The sequence below is a fragment of the Scleropages formosus genome, chromosome 20 (genome assembly GCF_900964775.1).
Source record: "Scleropages formosus chromosome 20, fSclFor1.1, whole genome shotgun sequence".
NCBI lineage: Eukaryota > Metazoa > Chordata > Actinopteri > Osteoglossiformes > Osteoglossidae > Scleropages > Scleropages formosus.
This window is the reverse complement of record NC_041825.1, coordinates 832,473-850,615: the sequence shown is the minus strand read 5'-3', so window position 1 is coordinate 850,615 and position 18,143 is coordinate 832,473. Positions and strand designations below refer to the sequence as shown.

Below are 18,143 nucleotides of genomic sequence, written 5' to 3'. Positions count from 1 at the left end.
GGCCCCCATGCTGCAGGGGAGGTATGGCTACCGGCCAAGACCACGCAAACCATTATGATAGTAGGATTTTGGCAGGAGCAGAGACGTATCTCTAGAACAGCCCGACATATGTTAGATACTTCATTTAGCCCTTGATACATTATATGCTAATTATAGACTGATGTTATTACTGTTTAAGAATATCAGTAGCAGTGTGTCATTACCCATGGTGCCTACGTACGTACCCTTATGACTCACAGGATAGTCATTCACGGCCCATGGTGAATTACTGTCTTCTCACTGGCAGGAAAAAGCCTGCGAGATATGGCCACTGGGGCACTGCTTACAATGAGGTTTTAAACGAACATCTTACGTCTTATTTCTGTATCGCACTTCCAAAATAAAGGCTCTTAGCGAAATTACCGGGTCAACATTTCAGATGCAGCAGAGTCTCAGGCCAAACGTAGAGAAAAGCATTCCTTCAGAGTCTCAGATTCACAGTTTCATAATTAATAGATTAATAGATCTTCTTCCTCACACTTTCAGTTACATTTATATGAAGTAAATTCCATGAATTTAAGATGAAGCAATTACAGATTTTATTAGCTATACTGGGAAGATAGATTATTATTTGCGACTGGGTTAAGACCTGGTCAGTTTGGCACATAAAACCTATTTTAATTCCGACTTCCTTTTTCATTCCATAATTGTGTCTTTCTCCATTTCGACAAGAAGCTTCCCTATTATGTGTTCCGTAATCAACTTTTGTCTGAAACAATGAATACATACAAATTTCTCCTGACATCTTAGTCAATGTAAAAACACCTTACAACAATTCATGTCCAGGCACGCTGGAGTGTGTCCACGTGTTCAGTCCACCTGAGCATTTCAGCACATGGCACCACTAGTAATCTCTACTAACGGAACTGATTTAGCCTTCGCTCTCGTGGTACCGGGGTAGTTCAGTGATAGCTGGGGGCCCCTGGCGGCGCGGTGTCTGACTGGAAAGGACAGAGTCCTCCTGGAAATGCAGGACCCATTAGCCTTATGGGCGACAATGCTTCCTCGTACGGCTTCATGCACTCGTCCCCCGGGCCTTGCCCTCTGAAGGCTTGCTACTGCCTGTCTCTTCGGCGTTAACTGGATGCTCAAAATGACGACGAATTGGCTGAATTTGAAGGTAACATAATAAGGGCCATCATGTCACACATCACCGTGACCATGTGCAGGGTTTGGGGCGACCTGCAGGATGGCAGGCTGGGCTTCTCGATGCCCAAAGGCCCATCAGTTAATCACAGACATGGGGCCCTTATTTGCACCTCGCTGTCTGCCCTGCTGTTGCGTTGAGCTCATTTACTCCTGCGTTTGTATCACACCTGTGAACACAAGAGAAAACAGGAGTGTGTTTACAGCACTCTCTCAGGTCTGCTTTGTAGAGGCGCTCCAAAGTCACTGAACTGCACGTGTTCTTATTTCCAATGGCAGACCATTGGTGCAATGGGGCTCCATCGTACATAAAGACAGACACCAAACACGGAGCCCAGTTACCTGAGGAGATGGAATGGTCTTTCATTCGTGACACCTCTTAGCCACAGAGCAGCGTTTTCCTGCTGCACCGAACTCTTCGATGGCAACTTTTGTTTTTTTGGAGTGTGTGGCAGCCACTCTGAACCCAGGAGAAATGTTTCCATCTGTCCTCTGACTGTAGTGTGAAAAAATTATGTTTATACCATGTTCAAGAGAAGGGATGTCACGTGATGACGTTTAACATCATGCACAGCTCTTACTGTGAACAGCACCCTGGTACCGTGGTTCAGAATGAGGGCCATTTCGGTCACAAAACAGCTATTCACTCAGCAGTCGCCTGTCGTCTGAGTGATTTCACTGAGCTCTTTCAGTACTGCTGCTCAAATGTGTCCTCTGAGATCCACACTGGAGGAAATCACAAAGCTCCACACTGATTCATCTCTGATGATCTCTGCTGCTTGTGTAAAAATGCTGAAATCCATCCAAAAGTCATTTTGGATATTTCTTTTCTTTACTGTTGTCTACATAAGTGCGAACCGTAGGAGTATTCAAAACTTTTAACGCTTTTTACAGCATCCTTGTGCTCCAGAGCAGCGGGTCATTGCTGCCAATGGTAACAACAATCCATGTACTGTTGATGACACAGCTTGGACACTGTTTGCATTTAGACATACAGCTCTGAGGTGTCACATGGCTGCAGATGCCTCGACCGCATCTATTCACCAGGCAAACAAGTGGAAGAGCGCCGCAAAACAAATGAGGTGCTGGAAACGGGAGCGGGGGGGCGTCAGCGCACAGAGCCAGGAGAAAACACTTCCTTACACAGCTATTACCTCAGCTGCACCGCGTGGCATCTTAACACTGCTGACAAACAATTTGTGTGGTCGTAATTCCACAGCTCCAAACATCCACATGGAAACATCCAGAAGCATCGGTGCCTCTGGGCTCCGTGACCCATCACGGACTCATCCAAGAGACGAGATTGTTTGGATGCTAGGAAGCACAGCACTGACAGCTAAAATTTCAGCCAAAGCAGCTGTGTGCCTCCCGCAGCTGCGCTCACGTCTCGTTTATGGCTGCGGGGTTCGAGGCGCTGTAGCGTAGGGAGCCGTGCGAACGGGGAGAGGTTTGCCATCCTCTTCCATGTCGCCTCTCGTCTCATCCCTCAAAACTCTAGGGGCCGCTGGCAACACGGCGCGTCTCTGTCGTCTTTCCCCCAGGGACCCCGGCGTCTATTAATAACTAAGGGACCGGGGGACTCGGCCCCACGGTGAACAGTCGACCATAATTAACACAATCGTGGCGCGAAGTAGACGAAAGACTCTTTATTCGGCGGCCTTTGAAAATAAGGAAAGAGCGAGTGTTCCCTCTCCCTCCCTTTCTCCTTCTTTATCCAGAGCGGAGACGGTACACGATGCAGCCTTTTTTCGCTCCGTGTTTGAAGTCGAAGGCGCCGGGATATTTGGCAGATGGCTAAAAATAGCTCAGCGAGATGTGTAGATAAATTAATGATGAAGGTGGAGGCATCCGTGCGACACATTCCTGCACAAAGCTGCGCAGAGCGCAGCGGCACCTCAGCACGGGTGGAACTGTGGCACCAGCATTGGCTTTGCGGGAAAATGGAGACGTCCGCACTGTCTTTGTCCCTTAGTTTTGACCTTCTCCGAGAGTCAGCTGATCCCAAACCATGACCAACCGATAGGTCATTTGGGTCGCTTCTGCTCACTCATGTGCCGTTCTTAGCTAAGCGTATCCCACAGCGATGGTATCAAATCCCAGAGTGAGCTGCTCAGTACGCCGAACTCCCTCCCTTTTGATCTGGGCATCTGGGGCGTGTCCGACAGCCCGCACAGCAATTACGAGCACAATGTGGTCACCTCTCCTCTGTTCCCTTCTGCTTCTCCATCTCTCCTCCTTTTGACTTCTTACCCGAAGTAAAACAGAGTCAAATTCCTTCTAAACAGCGGATGAGTTGTGCCCAACAAATGTTACATGTTTTTGAGTGTGGTTTTAACAAAATGACATCAAATTGAACTAATAGACACTATTTTCAGGAGTATGGCTTCTTTGTTTCCTGTCTTGTATAGGAAGAATGTTTTTCTTCACGTCAGGTGCTTCAGGGCAAAGAGCACTTTGCAGAATAAACACGACCAGAGCACTTGTACGGGTTACACTGTAACCTCTCAGAGCTCCTTCCCACTTTGTAAACACGTGCCAACGGAGCATCTCCTGCCGTCCCTGTGTCCTCCATCACTGTGTGCAATGTAGTGTGGTACAGCTCCGGTAGGACTCCGGTACATTTATTTACATTTACATTCATTCATTTAGCAGACGCTCTTCTCCAAAGCGACGTACATCTCAGCAAAAATACAATTTGATACAGTAGAACTCCGGTAGGGTCGCAATGCTGACGCTGCCAGTGCAGCTCCCTGAAAGGCCAGACCTTCGTCTCAGCCCCTCCTCGTCCCTTCGATGTATTACTCAGAGCCGCTGCATCCTCTTCTCCTCAGATGGTCAACTTTTATCTCTCACACACTGAGTCACTGCACAATAACTATCAGTAAAATAATAATTAACAATAAGCACAAAAAGACTGTCTTTACACTAAACTGCTATGTCATATGGTGTATGTTTATGTTAAAAAGTCTAGGGTTACTGTTGAACATTAGACACACTGGCGGCCGATGCAAAGACACTTTGTGCCTTGAGGGCAGACGCAGTGTTGTAGTGAAGGTCCAAAACACGAAGGACTAAAGAGCCCTAGAAGGAAGAGTCGCTCTTCGATAAACGATGGAGCTTCTGCACCTTTACCTGCAACTAAAATCTTCATGTTTATGTCTTTCAGTTTGGCTAGCAATGATGATTTTGAGTAGGCTGCAAACATGGTGGATTGTTCTGAATGTGAATGTTGTTGTTTGAAGCGAAGGACACAGAGCAGCGTGGAACAGCACAGAGCAGAGTGTGAAGGCAACGAAGGGGGTGGGAGGATATACAGCAGAGGTGTAAGGAGCAATACACAAGAATACAAAGTACAAAGGGACACGAAGGGTTACAGACGGCTACGGTGCAGGACCAGAGGGCAGAAAGGGGTAAAGACCCAGATACCTACTCCCCCCCACCTTGATACAGTCAGGAGCTTGAGGTAAAGGTCAACACTGAGCTCACTTGTTCTGAAAGCTGCAAGAGCTGCAGTGCCGCACGCACGCACACAAAATCTCATACAGTTGTAGCTCTCTTAACCTGTCTTTGCCACAATGTTAGCAGAAATGATGATAAACGTCAGTTCCACCACTGACAGGATGATGACTTCTGCAACACAATGAAAATTCCAAGAGCTAAGACGATGTCTCACAAGGCACTGCAGCTAGAAGGTGCTTTCTAAGAATGAAGCTCAGTAACGGGATTGAGACCATGCAAGGGCGGAAAAGGAAAGTCAGACACAAAGAGATAAGCAACTGAGCCCCCTGTCACAAGAAACGCCCCTTGACTTCTAACAGCTTACCCTTTATTAGAGAAAAATTAGACAAGCTCTAATATCAGTACGTAGTGAGATTTGAGACAATGGAGCCATCAGCTAAAGTGGGATGTGCAGAAACAGGAGGGGCTGAAGGCTGCGTTGTTGCTCTCGGTCTCATTTCACTGCTGTAGAATTTGCAGTCTCAAGAATGCAGACAAGTGTCTTTCTGAGATTTCGGATGCAGAGACGCACAGTGGATGGCAGAGTGACGGGAAAGTGGAGCTAATGATGACGGCCAGCTACTTCCTCTTCCCTGTCACTTGTCCCCACGGACCATTACTGGCCAATCACTGTCTGTGCCTCTCTCTACTTTGAGAGTCAAGTACCCAAAGCAGCGTGGAGCTGGAAAAAGGCAAGAAGGTATGAGAGCCACTCAGCAATTGTCCTCAGCAATCCATACACTTCGGGACCTGGTGGTCTGCTTAGATCTAACTAGGGGATCGAACCGCAGACCAAAGAAGAAGCCTGGATGTGTCAGCTGCCCACTGTGACTGGAACATGTGTCACAATATTTCTCATGTTCTTCCCTCTGTGCTGCTGCATGTGACTGGAGTGTGATGCAAGGTAGGCGGTGCAGGTTCGCATCAGGTCAAAGCAGGCTCTTCGGCATGTTCAGAAACCAGCGCTCCCCATCGGCACTCGCGCCCATCGCTGCGTGGCGTTACGTGTCCAAAGATAACCCCCCCCCCCCCCCCACATGCAGGGCCATCGCGGTGGGCACACGAGCCACCGTGCAGGGAACTGAGATATAATGAAACAGAGAATGTATGAGGCTCACTGGGCTCTGGCCGATGCTCTCAGAAGAGAGCCTTGCTGTTTCGCTAAGGTGAACCAGTGCGCCTCCGTGACAAATGCCTGCGTCCAAAGGGCCTTGCAAAATTTGCCATTTTCCACCTCTTTGGCCACACAGCTGGATATCTACTGAGGCATATCATTTAAGTATGACTCTTAGGGGCACAACAGATAAAGTGAGTTGCGCTACGATCACGGTCGCCTTGCCATCTGCCGGAGGTGTTTTGGCCTTAGAGTGCGAGGAGGCAGCGGCGGCTCTCCTGCAGACGGGCAAGTGGCCTCTGGCAAAGGCACGGTGGAAAGGCGTTGCAAGATATTCTCCGAAAGAATATACAGAGAAGGGAAAGCACTGTGCCCAAAAATGAAGGGGCTGAGGGTGAAATGAGAGGGTTTATTAAAAAAAAAAAAAAAAAAAAAAAGGGCAATTTTGAAAGGTATGTAATCATGTAAAATCTAAAATAGTACACCGACCCATCATTTCCTCACTGCTTCCACATACTGCATCAAATAGATCTTTGATTACCATGCTTTTGACTTTAGCTATTACCTCAGTTATTGCTGAAATCCACTCCCTTTCTCAACATTAGCATGTGCGAAGAAAACATCCATTTACCTCGTGCTTCTGGACCAGGAGTGTATGAACCCTTTGAGCTGGAGCGCACATCCCGACTGGACGCCTGTGTGCCTTTTCCCAGAGCAAGTGTTGTGTCCCATGAGCAGGGAGCAAAGACACTACTGTCCGCTAAAATCTGATCCTTTTCCCCAGGGTACAATTCCCTGCGCTGCCCTTCCAAGCAGCAACGCAGATGTTTGCGGCAAACATGTTTCCTGACCAGGCAAGCAGTTCTTCCAGCCGTTCCACTAACAAACGTGTCTCCTTCGGCAATTATAACTTAATATCATTGAACACATTGAAGGTATCCTTTATACTGGAGTATCCTGCCTGGGTAAATTCAGCTCCAGTATGCTGCTCAATAATACACAAGCAGGGCCCCTCCTGGGACACAGATCAGTGCCCTCAGCCGCCAAGATACCTGCTTTCTCAGCCGACAAATTGGTGTCATGCCATGTTCACGGTCTTATTTTGGCCATTCGAGGAACACGCAGGGAGTCCTCCAGGAAAGGCACAAGTGTTGTTTTTGTACTGGTGGGTCGCTGTGACTCAAAAGAGACTAGTGATGAATGGCTGGTAGTAATGAGAACCTGATGAAAAGACAGTCCTCTGACTGTCGTCCTGGAATTGGATGTAACGTGTGGCAATCTACCGCATTTGGAGTGACTCTTGTGATTCTGGAGCAGGGAGAGGGTGGTGCTCCCCATTTTCAGCCATCTCACCATCAACACCGGTCCCTCTTCCTGCACAAATCGGATGCACGTGCTGCTCCACGATCACTGCGTCGCGTGTGCTTTACATGCTGACCGCTGCCAGACCCTTCAAATCACCCCTGGCACATGTACGGATGCTCAGAAGCTGTCCTTCACTGGCTTTACCTTGAAACGTCATGCTGTTGTAACTTGACCGCAGTATAGTCTTGCAGCTAAAAAAAATGTGCAGCTTTGCAAAATCAAAACGAGTCTTTGGTGCACCGAGCGCCCAACAACGAACGCTGATTCGGCACTCCGATGATCACAGAAGGCCTGCTTTGCCGCACTTCAAACATCATTGCCGTGTTGTGCTGAGACATGGTGAAAACTGTAAAAGAGATAAGGCCCCTCTCGCATCAATGGGGCGGAACGACGCGGTTACGTTAGTGGCGAGTGCTAAATCTCCGCTGCGGCTCTACGCAGCTGCATGGGTTACTGGCCTACAAGCCCGACCGTGAGCGTGGACAAACGGGAAAGCAGGAGTCGGGCTCGGCTGAGGATTGCGAGACATGCATTAATCCCACGTTGAGGGGAGGGCCCTTCTAAAAAGGGCATGATGTTTACCTGCGTCTGCGACACAGCAGAGTAAGTACCTCCTCCTGACTTTTAGCACGGTGCCCCTTTCTGTCCCGTCATCTTCAACCAACCGCATCTTTATAGGAAGAAACTTAATACACACATTCTTAGAAGAGAAGGGGCTCCGCATTTAGAGCTGAGCTCCGTCGATCATATGTACAAGCGATTTTGTTGGATGAAAGCCGAAGCGTGTCGGATTCCTTTTCTCAGCCTTTCTGAGCCCTACAGCGTGGTGTCACAAGTCAAGGTCATGGCACTCATGACTACGCTCACGGCGATCAGTGCACTGTTCTTACGGGCTAAAAGTAAGTCTTTCACTCTCTCAATATGCAGATTGACAATTATTGCCAACACACTCAAGAGTAGGTTTCATCAGCAGTGGGGAGGCGGATTTGTAACGAGGATGTTGTTCGCTGGGTCCCAGGGAGCCACTACAGCAGAAAAGGTAGAAATACAACATCCCACTGCGCGAATAGGGCAAATTATGGACAAAGAAGCTTCAGACAAAAGAACTGCCTCAGAACTGAAATAATCGGTAAAGTATTTTATCGGTAACAGTATCTGACAAGTCATGGAATACGACGGAAAGGGTGAATCATTGACAAAAGTCCAAAATTAACTTAGTGGATCAATTCTGTACATTTTAAACCTAAACCTTTCTTTGGCCACTGAAGTTTTCTACAGTGTTGACTATAATGTGTTACCCAGCAAATACACTGTCTGCATCTTTTTATGGTAATAAATATAAAACACGGCAATTTGTCTTAATATGATGTATTCTGAGTAACAATATCAAACATCAAATTTCAAAAATTTGTAACACACTATTTTCTGTTCATTTGGGGGGTGTGGTGGTGCAGCGGGTTTGGCCGGGTCCGCTGGGTCCCGCTTGGGGTGCCTTGTGGTGGACTGGCATCCCGTCCTAGGTGCGTCCCCTCCCCCTCCGGCCTTGCGTCCTGTGTTGCCAGGTTAGGTTCTGGCTCGCTGCGCCCCCCGCCCGGGACAAGCGGTTTCAGATGGTGTGTGCGTGTGTATTTTCTGTTCTCCATGTGATCTGTTTGCTAGTAGGAAATATGTTTACGTTGCTCTAACATCCCAGACTCTAACACGTCAGAGCTGTTTAACTGAGTATGTACAGTATTCAATTTTCCGGTTCTCTGTTGGGATGTAGCAAATAGCTACAAGTAAGAGGATATGTGGAAAAAGCCTTGATGGCTGAAGACAGCTTGCCTACGTGCAGAAACTGTAGTCCAGCTGCATCTGAATGTGTTGCGTTTTACCCTGTTTTTACTTGTCTTCTTGACACTGGGTTATTTCATCAGACATAATCAGAGCCTAATTTCATTATAAGGGGTTTTGCTTTTTTATTCACTTGGCCTCTTTTGTACTTTATATATTTGCTTTTTACAAAAATGAAAGATGCAGGATGTTTATTGATTTCTGAAACAGAGCGACATAATTTGTTGTATCAATCATGAGAACTAAGCCTTGTCCTCCACACATCTGCTGGGACGTAACGCGAAGACTAATTTTACCTCCGAGACGAAGTAAAAACAGAACTTATCATTGTGACACCTTGGGGTGTAAGAGGTTCAGAGAGTGACAAGGTGCTGTGCTAAGTGGACTTATTGACTTTATTGTTTGTGTCCCATATGAAAAATTGACAAGAATGCCACAAATAAACAAAGAGAAGGAAGAAAACCTTTTAGTTCAAGACAAAGGAAAATAAAAATCCTGTGGAGAGACTAGAACACTGAACTCACTAGAATAAAACGAAAAACCAACTCTAGACTCTTCCCGCTATCAAAGACTCATTTATTTTTATTTGGCTGATGCTTTTCTCTCAAACAACTTTAAGCTACTTGACCCATTTCTACAGCTGGGTAATTTTTTTTTTTTTTTTTACTGGAGAAACTTAAAGTTGCAGATGGAGGTGGGATTAAAATTTCTGTCTTTCCATTGCAAGGTGATACCTGCAGCCACTACACTACCTGCTGCTGTTATCGTAGTCGGTCTTGGCCTAGACAATGACATCGCATCGCATTTTTGAAAATTTATTATAGTTTTTTTAAACTAATCATATGTGATCAGTGTATGTTTTTTGTACCCAACACTGTAGTTTTACTGGGGACCCTTTAATCCCTGGTCCTGGCATGCTGCATCCAGCAGGTTTTTCAGGTCTTCTCACACCATTTAATGCTAAGGAACTGAAAAACAAAATTAGTCCAATAAAAGGAGATCACTGTGCATCAGTTTAGATCTATAAGTCACATATTTTACACACACACACACACACACACACACACACACACACACACACACACACACACACACTCTCTGAACCGCTTGTCCCATATGGGGTCACTGGGAACCGGAGCCTAACCTGGCAACACAGGGCATAAGGCTGGAGGGGGAGGGGACACACCCAGGACAGGACGCCAGGCCGTCGCAAGGCACCCCAAGTGGGACGCGAACCCCAGACCCCCCGGAGAGCAGGACCCGGTCCAACCCACTGTGCCACCGCGCCCCCCTCGTCACATATTACAGCGCCACAAAATCAAAAATGCCACCGATGGGCAAAAAAGCTGCTGGAAATCTCTCCCAAAGAGCGTCCATTCAGTAGGTGTTGAGGTCAGGCATTTTTAACCATAAAGTTGCCGGTTCAAGACCCATGCGTTGTAAGTTACATGTTCTAGATCCATGTTGTAACCTACACTTCTGTGCCTTGACAAAGGCACCTCAAACTATGGTAAAGTCTGTTTTAACCAGCTAGAGCAAAGGGTGTGACATAGAAGCCAGCTGGTGGTTCATCACCATCATCATGGCATGGAGAATTCAGCACCACAGACATCAAGTCACCTCACTCCTTGCAATGTGATTCATACCAAGCCCTCGCACATCTGCTCTCAGGTTCCTCAACCAACCTTGGGTTTCAAACGGAGGAGGGTGAAATAACTGAAGAGGATTGGGTCTATGAGTGCTTATTTCTGCTCGCTCCCTCCCAAAATGCACTTGGAAGGCAGGCAGGCAAGAGTCACTTCAATGGCTGTCTAAGCTTGAGTATTTTCCACAGCAAATCTTTCTGGTACTTACAAACTATGAAACATGATGAAATATTTTGGCCACCCATGATGTTGCTATGACGGTCGAGGTGGGCACAGTGTCCATCTCCTGAGCAGCTGCTCGTAGCGATGGAGACCAATTGGCCAAACTGTGACTCTTCGGAAACTCGTACCTCTGCCCTGTGCTAGGAAACATGTGCCGAGGTGTAGTAACACACAAACCAAGTGGATTTATTTTGAATCAATATTTTGAATTTAACTTGATACAATCAGAAGCAAATGGATATATTCCATGTATAAAACGTACAATACCATGGACCATGATGGAATCCATAAGTGCTCTCTCGAGTTACTGATACAGTCTAGTGTATTGTTTAAATGTAAAGAAACCCAGTGTTTGCCTAGATGTCTTAAAATCAGCACCATGTCTGAATAAAATACCTATGGAGTACTGAAATAAATGTCCAGCTTTTTCTGAAGTTCATCCAAACCTCTAAGAATTATCTTTTATGTCCTTAGAACACTTGCTCTGTTTTCTGCAAAGCATCATTAGGGCAGTCCTGCTTTTGGAATTTTATTCCAAGCAATCCCACTGCAGTCCTTCATACATACTGTGCTGCCACATTAACTGTGCTGTCCTTACATCACCTTTGCCTAAGTGTCTTAGTCATGGCCAACACCAAGATGATGAAATCGAAACCCTCTGTCGTCCAAATCCTCTTTCCTGTGCAGGGCCGACTGACTGCAGGCCGTGCACTTCTTAGCAGAGGAGGAGGTAGCCCTTTGCTCCAAGCAATATATTTTCCATCAGTTGATTTTTGCAAGCAAATCTGCACAAAACATGTTCAAAAATTTAAAAATTATTTTACTACAGGGCAGACTTGCTCAAAAAATTACTAAAAAATTGACCACTGATTCAGTGAAGCCATTTTCCCATAAGATCAATATTCTGCAGTCATGTTTTACATTGCATGTATTCATTTTGCAAAAGCTTTTCTCCAAAGCAACACGCACCATAGAGTAAATAAAAGACCATTTCACAACAGGCAAAGAGCTTTCAAAGCTCAGTGTAGCTGGTGCAATACCACCATTGTTGCTGGACCTGGGTGAACTGGGTCTCATAGGACAGGAGGGAGTGGCAGTGGTGCTGCTGGAATGTCTCCATGGCCTGGAGCAGGAGCTGTGCACAAGAACCTCTGTACCGCGTGTTGAGAGACGGGCGGATCGTACAGATGTTATGCAGTAAGCATCTGCAGGACTGGCTCATGGCTTCAATGCCGAGAGACGCAGAGACTTGAGTGTACAGTTAAAAAGCTAACTAAAGGTAAAAAAAATAGCTAAGGGCCTTTGAATCACTTGTACAGCACATAACCTTTCCACATTAAGGCAGCAGAGGCTATATGATCCAGCCTTTATTTGCTTATTTTGCTGACAGTTTTCTCCAAAGTGGCTCATAGTGTTAAGCTATTTTAAGTGATTTACCAGTGTATACAACTTTAGCACAACAATTTAAGGGTAACCACTTTGCTCAACAGTACTAGAGGAGAAGGAGGGATTTGAACCTGGGTCCAAGTGGGAAGCAACACTTGACCCATACACTAACTTGCCTGTTCCAGTGATATCTTTCCATGCACTGAACTCAGATTACTACTTGTAACAAGAATGTGATTCTTAGTTGAAGTCACATCATCACTGTTTGGGGGATGAAACACAATGATGCAGTGGAGGCTGTTAGAGTTTATCAAGTGCTGCACCTCTCTACACTGTTTGTGGTACTCTTTAGAAAAATCAACCTTAAGTCATTCATAGTAAACAGTGGTGATCTTATGAACTGTAGTTAAGGTGATAACACTACTGTTCTCACTGGAAAAAAATCTGGTTGAAAGACCTGCAATTAATCTGTAGCACTATCTTACTGATGGAAGTGAGCTACCCATTGGCTGAGTCTTTCTGAACATCTTCCACCCACTGTAACCAACTGATCGAGTTCCAACCAAACTCAAAGTAAAGGATTTATGCAAAGGTGTCAAAATCTTGACTCAGTGTTATTTAAAATGTGATTTTTCTTTACATTTATTCATTTAGCAGATGCTTTTCTCCAAGAGAAAAATATGAGTGCAGTACATCAACAGGAGAGATTTGGAAGCACACACACAGTTCTAGAGTACAGTCAATGTCACTTTTCCCCATTTCCACCATATGAAGCAGTGTGCACCACATGTAGCTGTATAAAGGTTTTATATATATTAAAAAAAAAAAAAAAAAACTGTTCTAGTAATTCGTCATTAAACAAATCCCTTTTTCCATTATCCCTACTCATCTGTTCATATGTACATTCATATGAAATATCTGTTCATATTATTCTAGTGTAACATACAGCACACAGTGGCACATTAGAACATATATTTGAACATGCCCACAAAACAGAATTAGTGTTAAAACACCAGCAACAAGCAGTGTACTGCATTTAGGAACTGAACTTATTGGCTGCTAGGTCTCCTCTCGTGTGCAGCACCTCCAGGCCTCAGGAGTATCATTGTTTCCACAATGGAGTATGAAGCCTGAAGAGCTCCACAGGACCCAAGTGCCTGCTTTTTGCCCAACTGGCAGACGTGATGACGTACAACCCCCCCCCCCCCAAACAAGTCACTGTTAACACCTTGGATGTTCTTTGGAGCCGGAAAGGGACAAGGGTTTACTCTGTCAATAAATACTGTATCGTTGTCTCGAGAGTGGGAAGACGCGGTTATTCTCCAAAGATGGTGTAGTGTCACAAAAGACTTGAATACGAGAGGGTGGCAGGATGGGGGGGGGGGGGTGGAACACATGAGAGCTCCTCCACTCTAAACACAGTCCATGGCCTTGGCCTTCACTCTCCATCGTTACCGGTGCAAAGTGTTGACTGGTTGTGTCTTCCGATACAACCTTGAATTCTTTGCAAATAGATCCATGCAACTTTGTCCTGAGGATGAACTGAATACTACACCACAGACCATATTGCACCACTCTGTGGATGTACAGGAGACACAGTGGAGATGTTTCTACTGCTATTTTGGGTTATAATTTTGAGAATGGCAGTGCACCACTCTACAGCCACAATCAACTATCAGGTTTATGTAACATTTGTTCTGTAGTTTTAAAAAAAAAAAAAAAAAAAAAAGCAAAAATCAACACTACATTTCAAACACCATCTTAAATGCTTTGAACCAAAAATCAAACCTGATGCCTGTAAAACAAAAATAGATCAAATGAAAGAAATGCATTTTTCAATTTAAAAAAGTTTCATCCATCCATCCATCATCAACAACCAAATGTCCAATGCAGAATCAGAGCAGTCCATTGCTCACCCCAGAAGCACGCGGCAAGGTACAACCCCGGATGGGACAGCAGTCAGGCAATCAGTGTGACATGTACATGGAGGGCTTTAGTAACCCCAGAATCAAAGTGACAGTATCTCCACATAACGTATCTTGCAGCGCGATGAAAGAGCTCCACAAGTGCCAGTCTCTGCTTTCTTTCCAGCTCTCATGCACTGAAGCTTTCATCAAGACACTTCTGCATCCATGCAGAAGCTGGTATGGGGGGGGTTTTACATCCTGTGATGTCCAACCCCCATTGAGCACATCTCCTGCTTTCCATTAAGCTTTACCCTAAATATGCTGGTACATCTGGATCTACATATTCCAGTGACGGTAATGTACACTGCAGCTCGCTCCAAAGAGGTGCCCTCTATGGTTTCAATGAGAGGAGGGGCTCACAAATGGAACCGAAGATATTCTCAGCCAATGGAACCCGATGCAAAAGCGCAGAACGACTTTTTTCTGAAAATGTGCTGTGTGCAGCTATTAATTGTGCGCAGCGCTCCGATTGCCCTCGGGAAAGTACCAGGATTACCATCATATACGGTGCTCCTAGTAACGTTCACAGTCACACAGATGCCACTTATGGCCCTAGAAAAGAAACGACTATTTGTCGCAGATCGCATGAACGGTGACCATAATATCCGGAGTTCCTGGGTTGCTTTCTCTCTTCCGTAGATTCTCAGATGAAGAAAACAGCCAGGAAGCGTACAAGCTGAAACCTTGCGCCGTGAACAGTATGAAAATGTTTTCCTGCTTCATGTTAATTGGGGAAAAAAAAAAATATAACGTGCATGTGAACTTAGGAATGTAAACTAGTCTTCATTGTGCAAATCATAACTTAGACATTGTCCAGTGACTCCTACATTATTCAGAAGTGACACAGAGCTGAAATGATCCTGAATAATTTAGCCAGTGTTGCGATGATGATGCAGAAATATTCGCTGCGCTGGTACAGTTCAGTTAAAGCGGAGCCGTTTTACCGGCGTTTACCGCACAGAGCTCCTCTTTACCTTGTACACTTTTTGTAAGGACACAGCAGTTGAAACTCGAAGACAGAAACCAAAAAGACTCTTGCAATTCTATTTTTCATAAATTCCTCACTTTTCCCTCAAACGTGTGAGAGGAACATGATTATGAAGACGATTTCATTTGTCACAAGCAATGATGAATTCCATTCGTAGGGACAAATGGATTTCCAGCAAACTGTTGACATGATGATGATTCAGTTTGTGCTCAGTCTCAACCCGAGTTCTTCCCTGGTTGGGGCGCTGCACTACACCGTACACCGGCCGGGCACTTTACCACGCTATCCGGGGTAATATACACTGTACTACCCAGGCCAGGGTACTGTACCGTAGTATCCAGGGGCTAGACGAACTGCAACGTGGAAAGAAGAAGCACCGCCGGCAGAACACAAGTTCTATGTATCTTATAATGTGAGGACAGCGCACGCGCAAAGCCGCTAAACGAGTCCCGTCCACCTCTCTCTCACACACACACACACACACACACACACACACACACACACACACACACAGTCCCTTGCTTGTTGCAGTGCGACCGAGTGTCTCTCGTCCTCCTCGTCTCGTGTTGGGTTCTTACCTTGGACTCGGGCTGCACGGACACGGAGCCCAGCGAGCGCAGCGGCTCCAGGCTCTGCGGCTCCAGACTCTGCGGCTCGTTCTCCTTCTCGCTCATCTCCGTCATCTCTTCACTTCAGCGCCCGGCGGCGGCGGGTCACCGCGTGTGAAGGCGGGTCACCGCTTGTGAAGGCGCCTCGCGTGGACGACGTCGCGTGCGCAGGACAGGAGGAAGAGCCGTCGGAGCGACGCTAAGTTCCGCGCATTTATGATGTCGCCTGCTGCTGCTGCTGCTGCTGCTCGTCCTCGTTCGCTGGTCACGCGCGAAACACCTTCGGTTAATCACTTCACGTGGCGCTAACAGCCAGGATAAGGGAACCGTGACGAATCCGTTGTTCCGCGAGCAAGAAAGGAAAACACTTGCACATCATTCGTGGGAAAAAAAAAAAAGTTAACAATAAATAAATACCATTTTAAAAAGCTGCATGGGATGATGACATGACGGCGGGTCAGTTTCGGAGGGAAAAGTCACTTCAGTTCACGAGCGAGACGCTGCGCCGCAATGCAATCCGAACGCGCAGCACGCGGACGGTCGTTAAGAGGTTCTCCTTCTCGTTACAGCGAACTGATGAATGAGAAAACAAAACATCCCTTTCTAACTTAGAACTAACTAACTTACTAAGAGGATACTGTAACGACAATACCACCTTCCGCTGATGCCTTCGCTATCCCCGTCAGCACTCAATAGCGCGAGCCCTCCACCGCGCGCGTCTTGGCACGAGGCTCATTTAACTACACACACCCCCCCGCGCCTGCCCCTCCGCTCAGGGCCGGTCGCTCATTGGACCGACCCTAACCTTCTATGCTAATATTGACGCAGAGCTGCACTTCTATTGGCTAAGGGGGTCAAACGTCAGTGCAAAGGGGCGAATTCAAAGCGCACGTCTCTGTTTTGGTGACAAACTGAGGTAATAAACCTCATCTCAGTGGATATTAAGTATTACGAGCAGTTGTTCAACTTTAAACATGTCATAATCGTCCATGTATATAAATAGCGGTCGTATTACGTTAACTGGAGGCGGACAAGATGCTTTGTGGTAAGTTGGAAGAGAAGCGGGGGGTGGAGTGTAATAAACACCTAAAATAGAGTTCATAAGGAAATATTTCATCACGGGAGAGCCTAAAATAGGACCTATTTATTTTACAACAAGGTGAGCAACAGTAATTTGAAGCACAACAGCGCGCATCACTGAATTGACGCCACCGTCCAAGGCGCCTTACCACTTTTTACCACGTTAGATGACCAGTTTCGCTCGGACATTTACCTAGTATGTAGCAGGGTGTTCTCGCTGAAGTAACTCTGGGTAAGTACCTTGATCCAGGGTACTACACCAGGAGCCTAAATACTGCTGCCGAGCTGGGGGGGGATGCGAGTGGGGGGTGCGGCTGAACAGCAGCGCTGCTTGAACGCAGTTTGTGTGTGGGGGCGTTGTGGGCTCGTGCTCCCCACTCAACCCCGCCCCCCTCGTTATGTCTATGACGCGCAGCGACGCGCTCGGGGGGGTATCTGGGGAGATCGTGAGTCACCCCCCGCGCTGCGCTGCCGCCCACCGGGTTCCGACCCGGTTGCGAATTCGAGCTGCGCTGCTTCTCTCGTCCAAATGTCTCCAAAGTTCCGTCTGCGGCTCCTGGACATAAAGCGCTGCAAAGGACCACACATGGCGATGTGCTCGCGCACCCCGTCTCCAGCCCGTTATGTCACCGCGTTGCCCTTGGCGCCGGACGCGACCGATTCGATGGCAATAATAAGCCGCAGACGATGTGCTCTGTTAATCATCCTGGTCGGAGGTGTGCGAGGTGTGCGAGCGAGGTGCGTGAGGCTGCGATCTCACCTCGCTGTGATTGACAGCCCCCATGAGTTACCACGGAGAATAACCGCGTGCTGAGCGTCCTTCGCAACGCGCTCTGTCTTTGTCCCCACCTGACGCTGCTTTTCCCAAAGCGACTTACAGTTATTTACCCGTTTGTACAGCAGGGTAATGTTACTGGAGCGGTTGAGGGTGAGTACCTTGCTCAAGGGTGCTACAGCTGCAGGTGGGATTTGAACCTGCCACCAGCTCTCACAAGCAGAAGAGTAACAAGATGATGCATTTTGAAACACACGACACGGAGAAGCGAATTCCGTTCAGTGCCCTGTCATTGCTGTATTCTCTCAAGAACTGTCGTTGCTTTCGCTCATGTGTCTCTAGTATGCTTCATTCACATGATATAATAATAATAAAAACAAATGGAAAAAATAAAATGTCACCATCTGTAATGGAACTGCAGGGCACTTACGGGGAAACAAGCTGTCAGCTAAGAAAGAGGAGAAATTAAAACATAA

General features: G+C 46.7%; 1 protein-coding gene across 1 annotated transcript in view; it reads right to left on the bottom strand.

Moving 5' to 3' along the window:
- The window catches only part of LOC108919910 (SH3 and cysteine-rich domain-containing protein 2-like), a 35,728-nt gene extending 19,199 nt beyond the window's left edge, over nucleotides 1-16,529 (bottom strand). Inside the window, exon 1 of the mRNA XM_018728307.2 lies at nucleotides 15,783-16,529. Coding sequence (XP_018583823.1) covers nucleotides 15,783-15,887 — 105 coding nt within the window. The 5' untranslated portion in view covers nucleotides 15,888-16,529. The remainder of the gene's footprint in view (nucleotides 1-15,782) is intronic.
- Nucleotides 16,530-18,143: the final 1,614 nt, after the last annotated feature.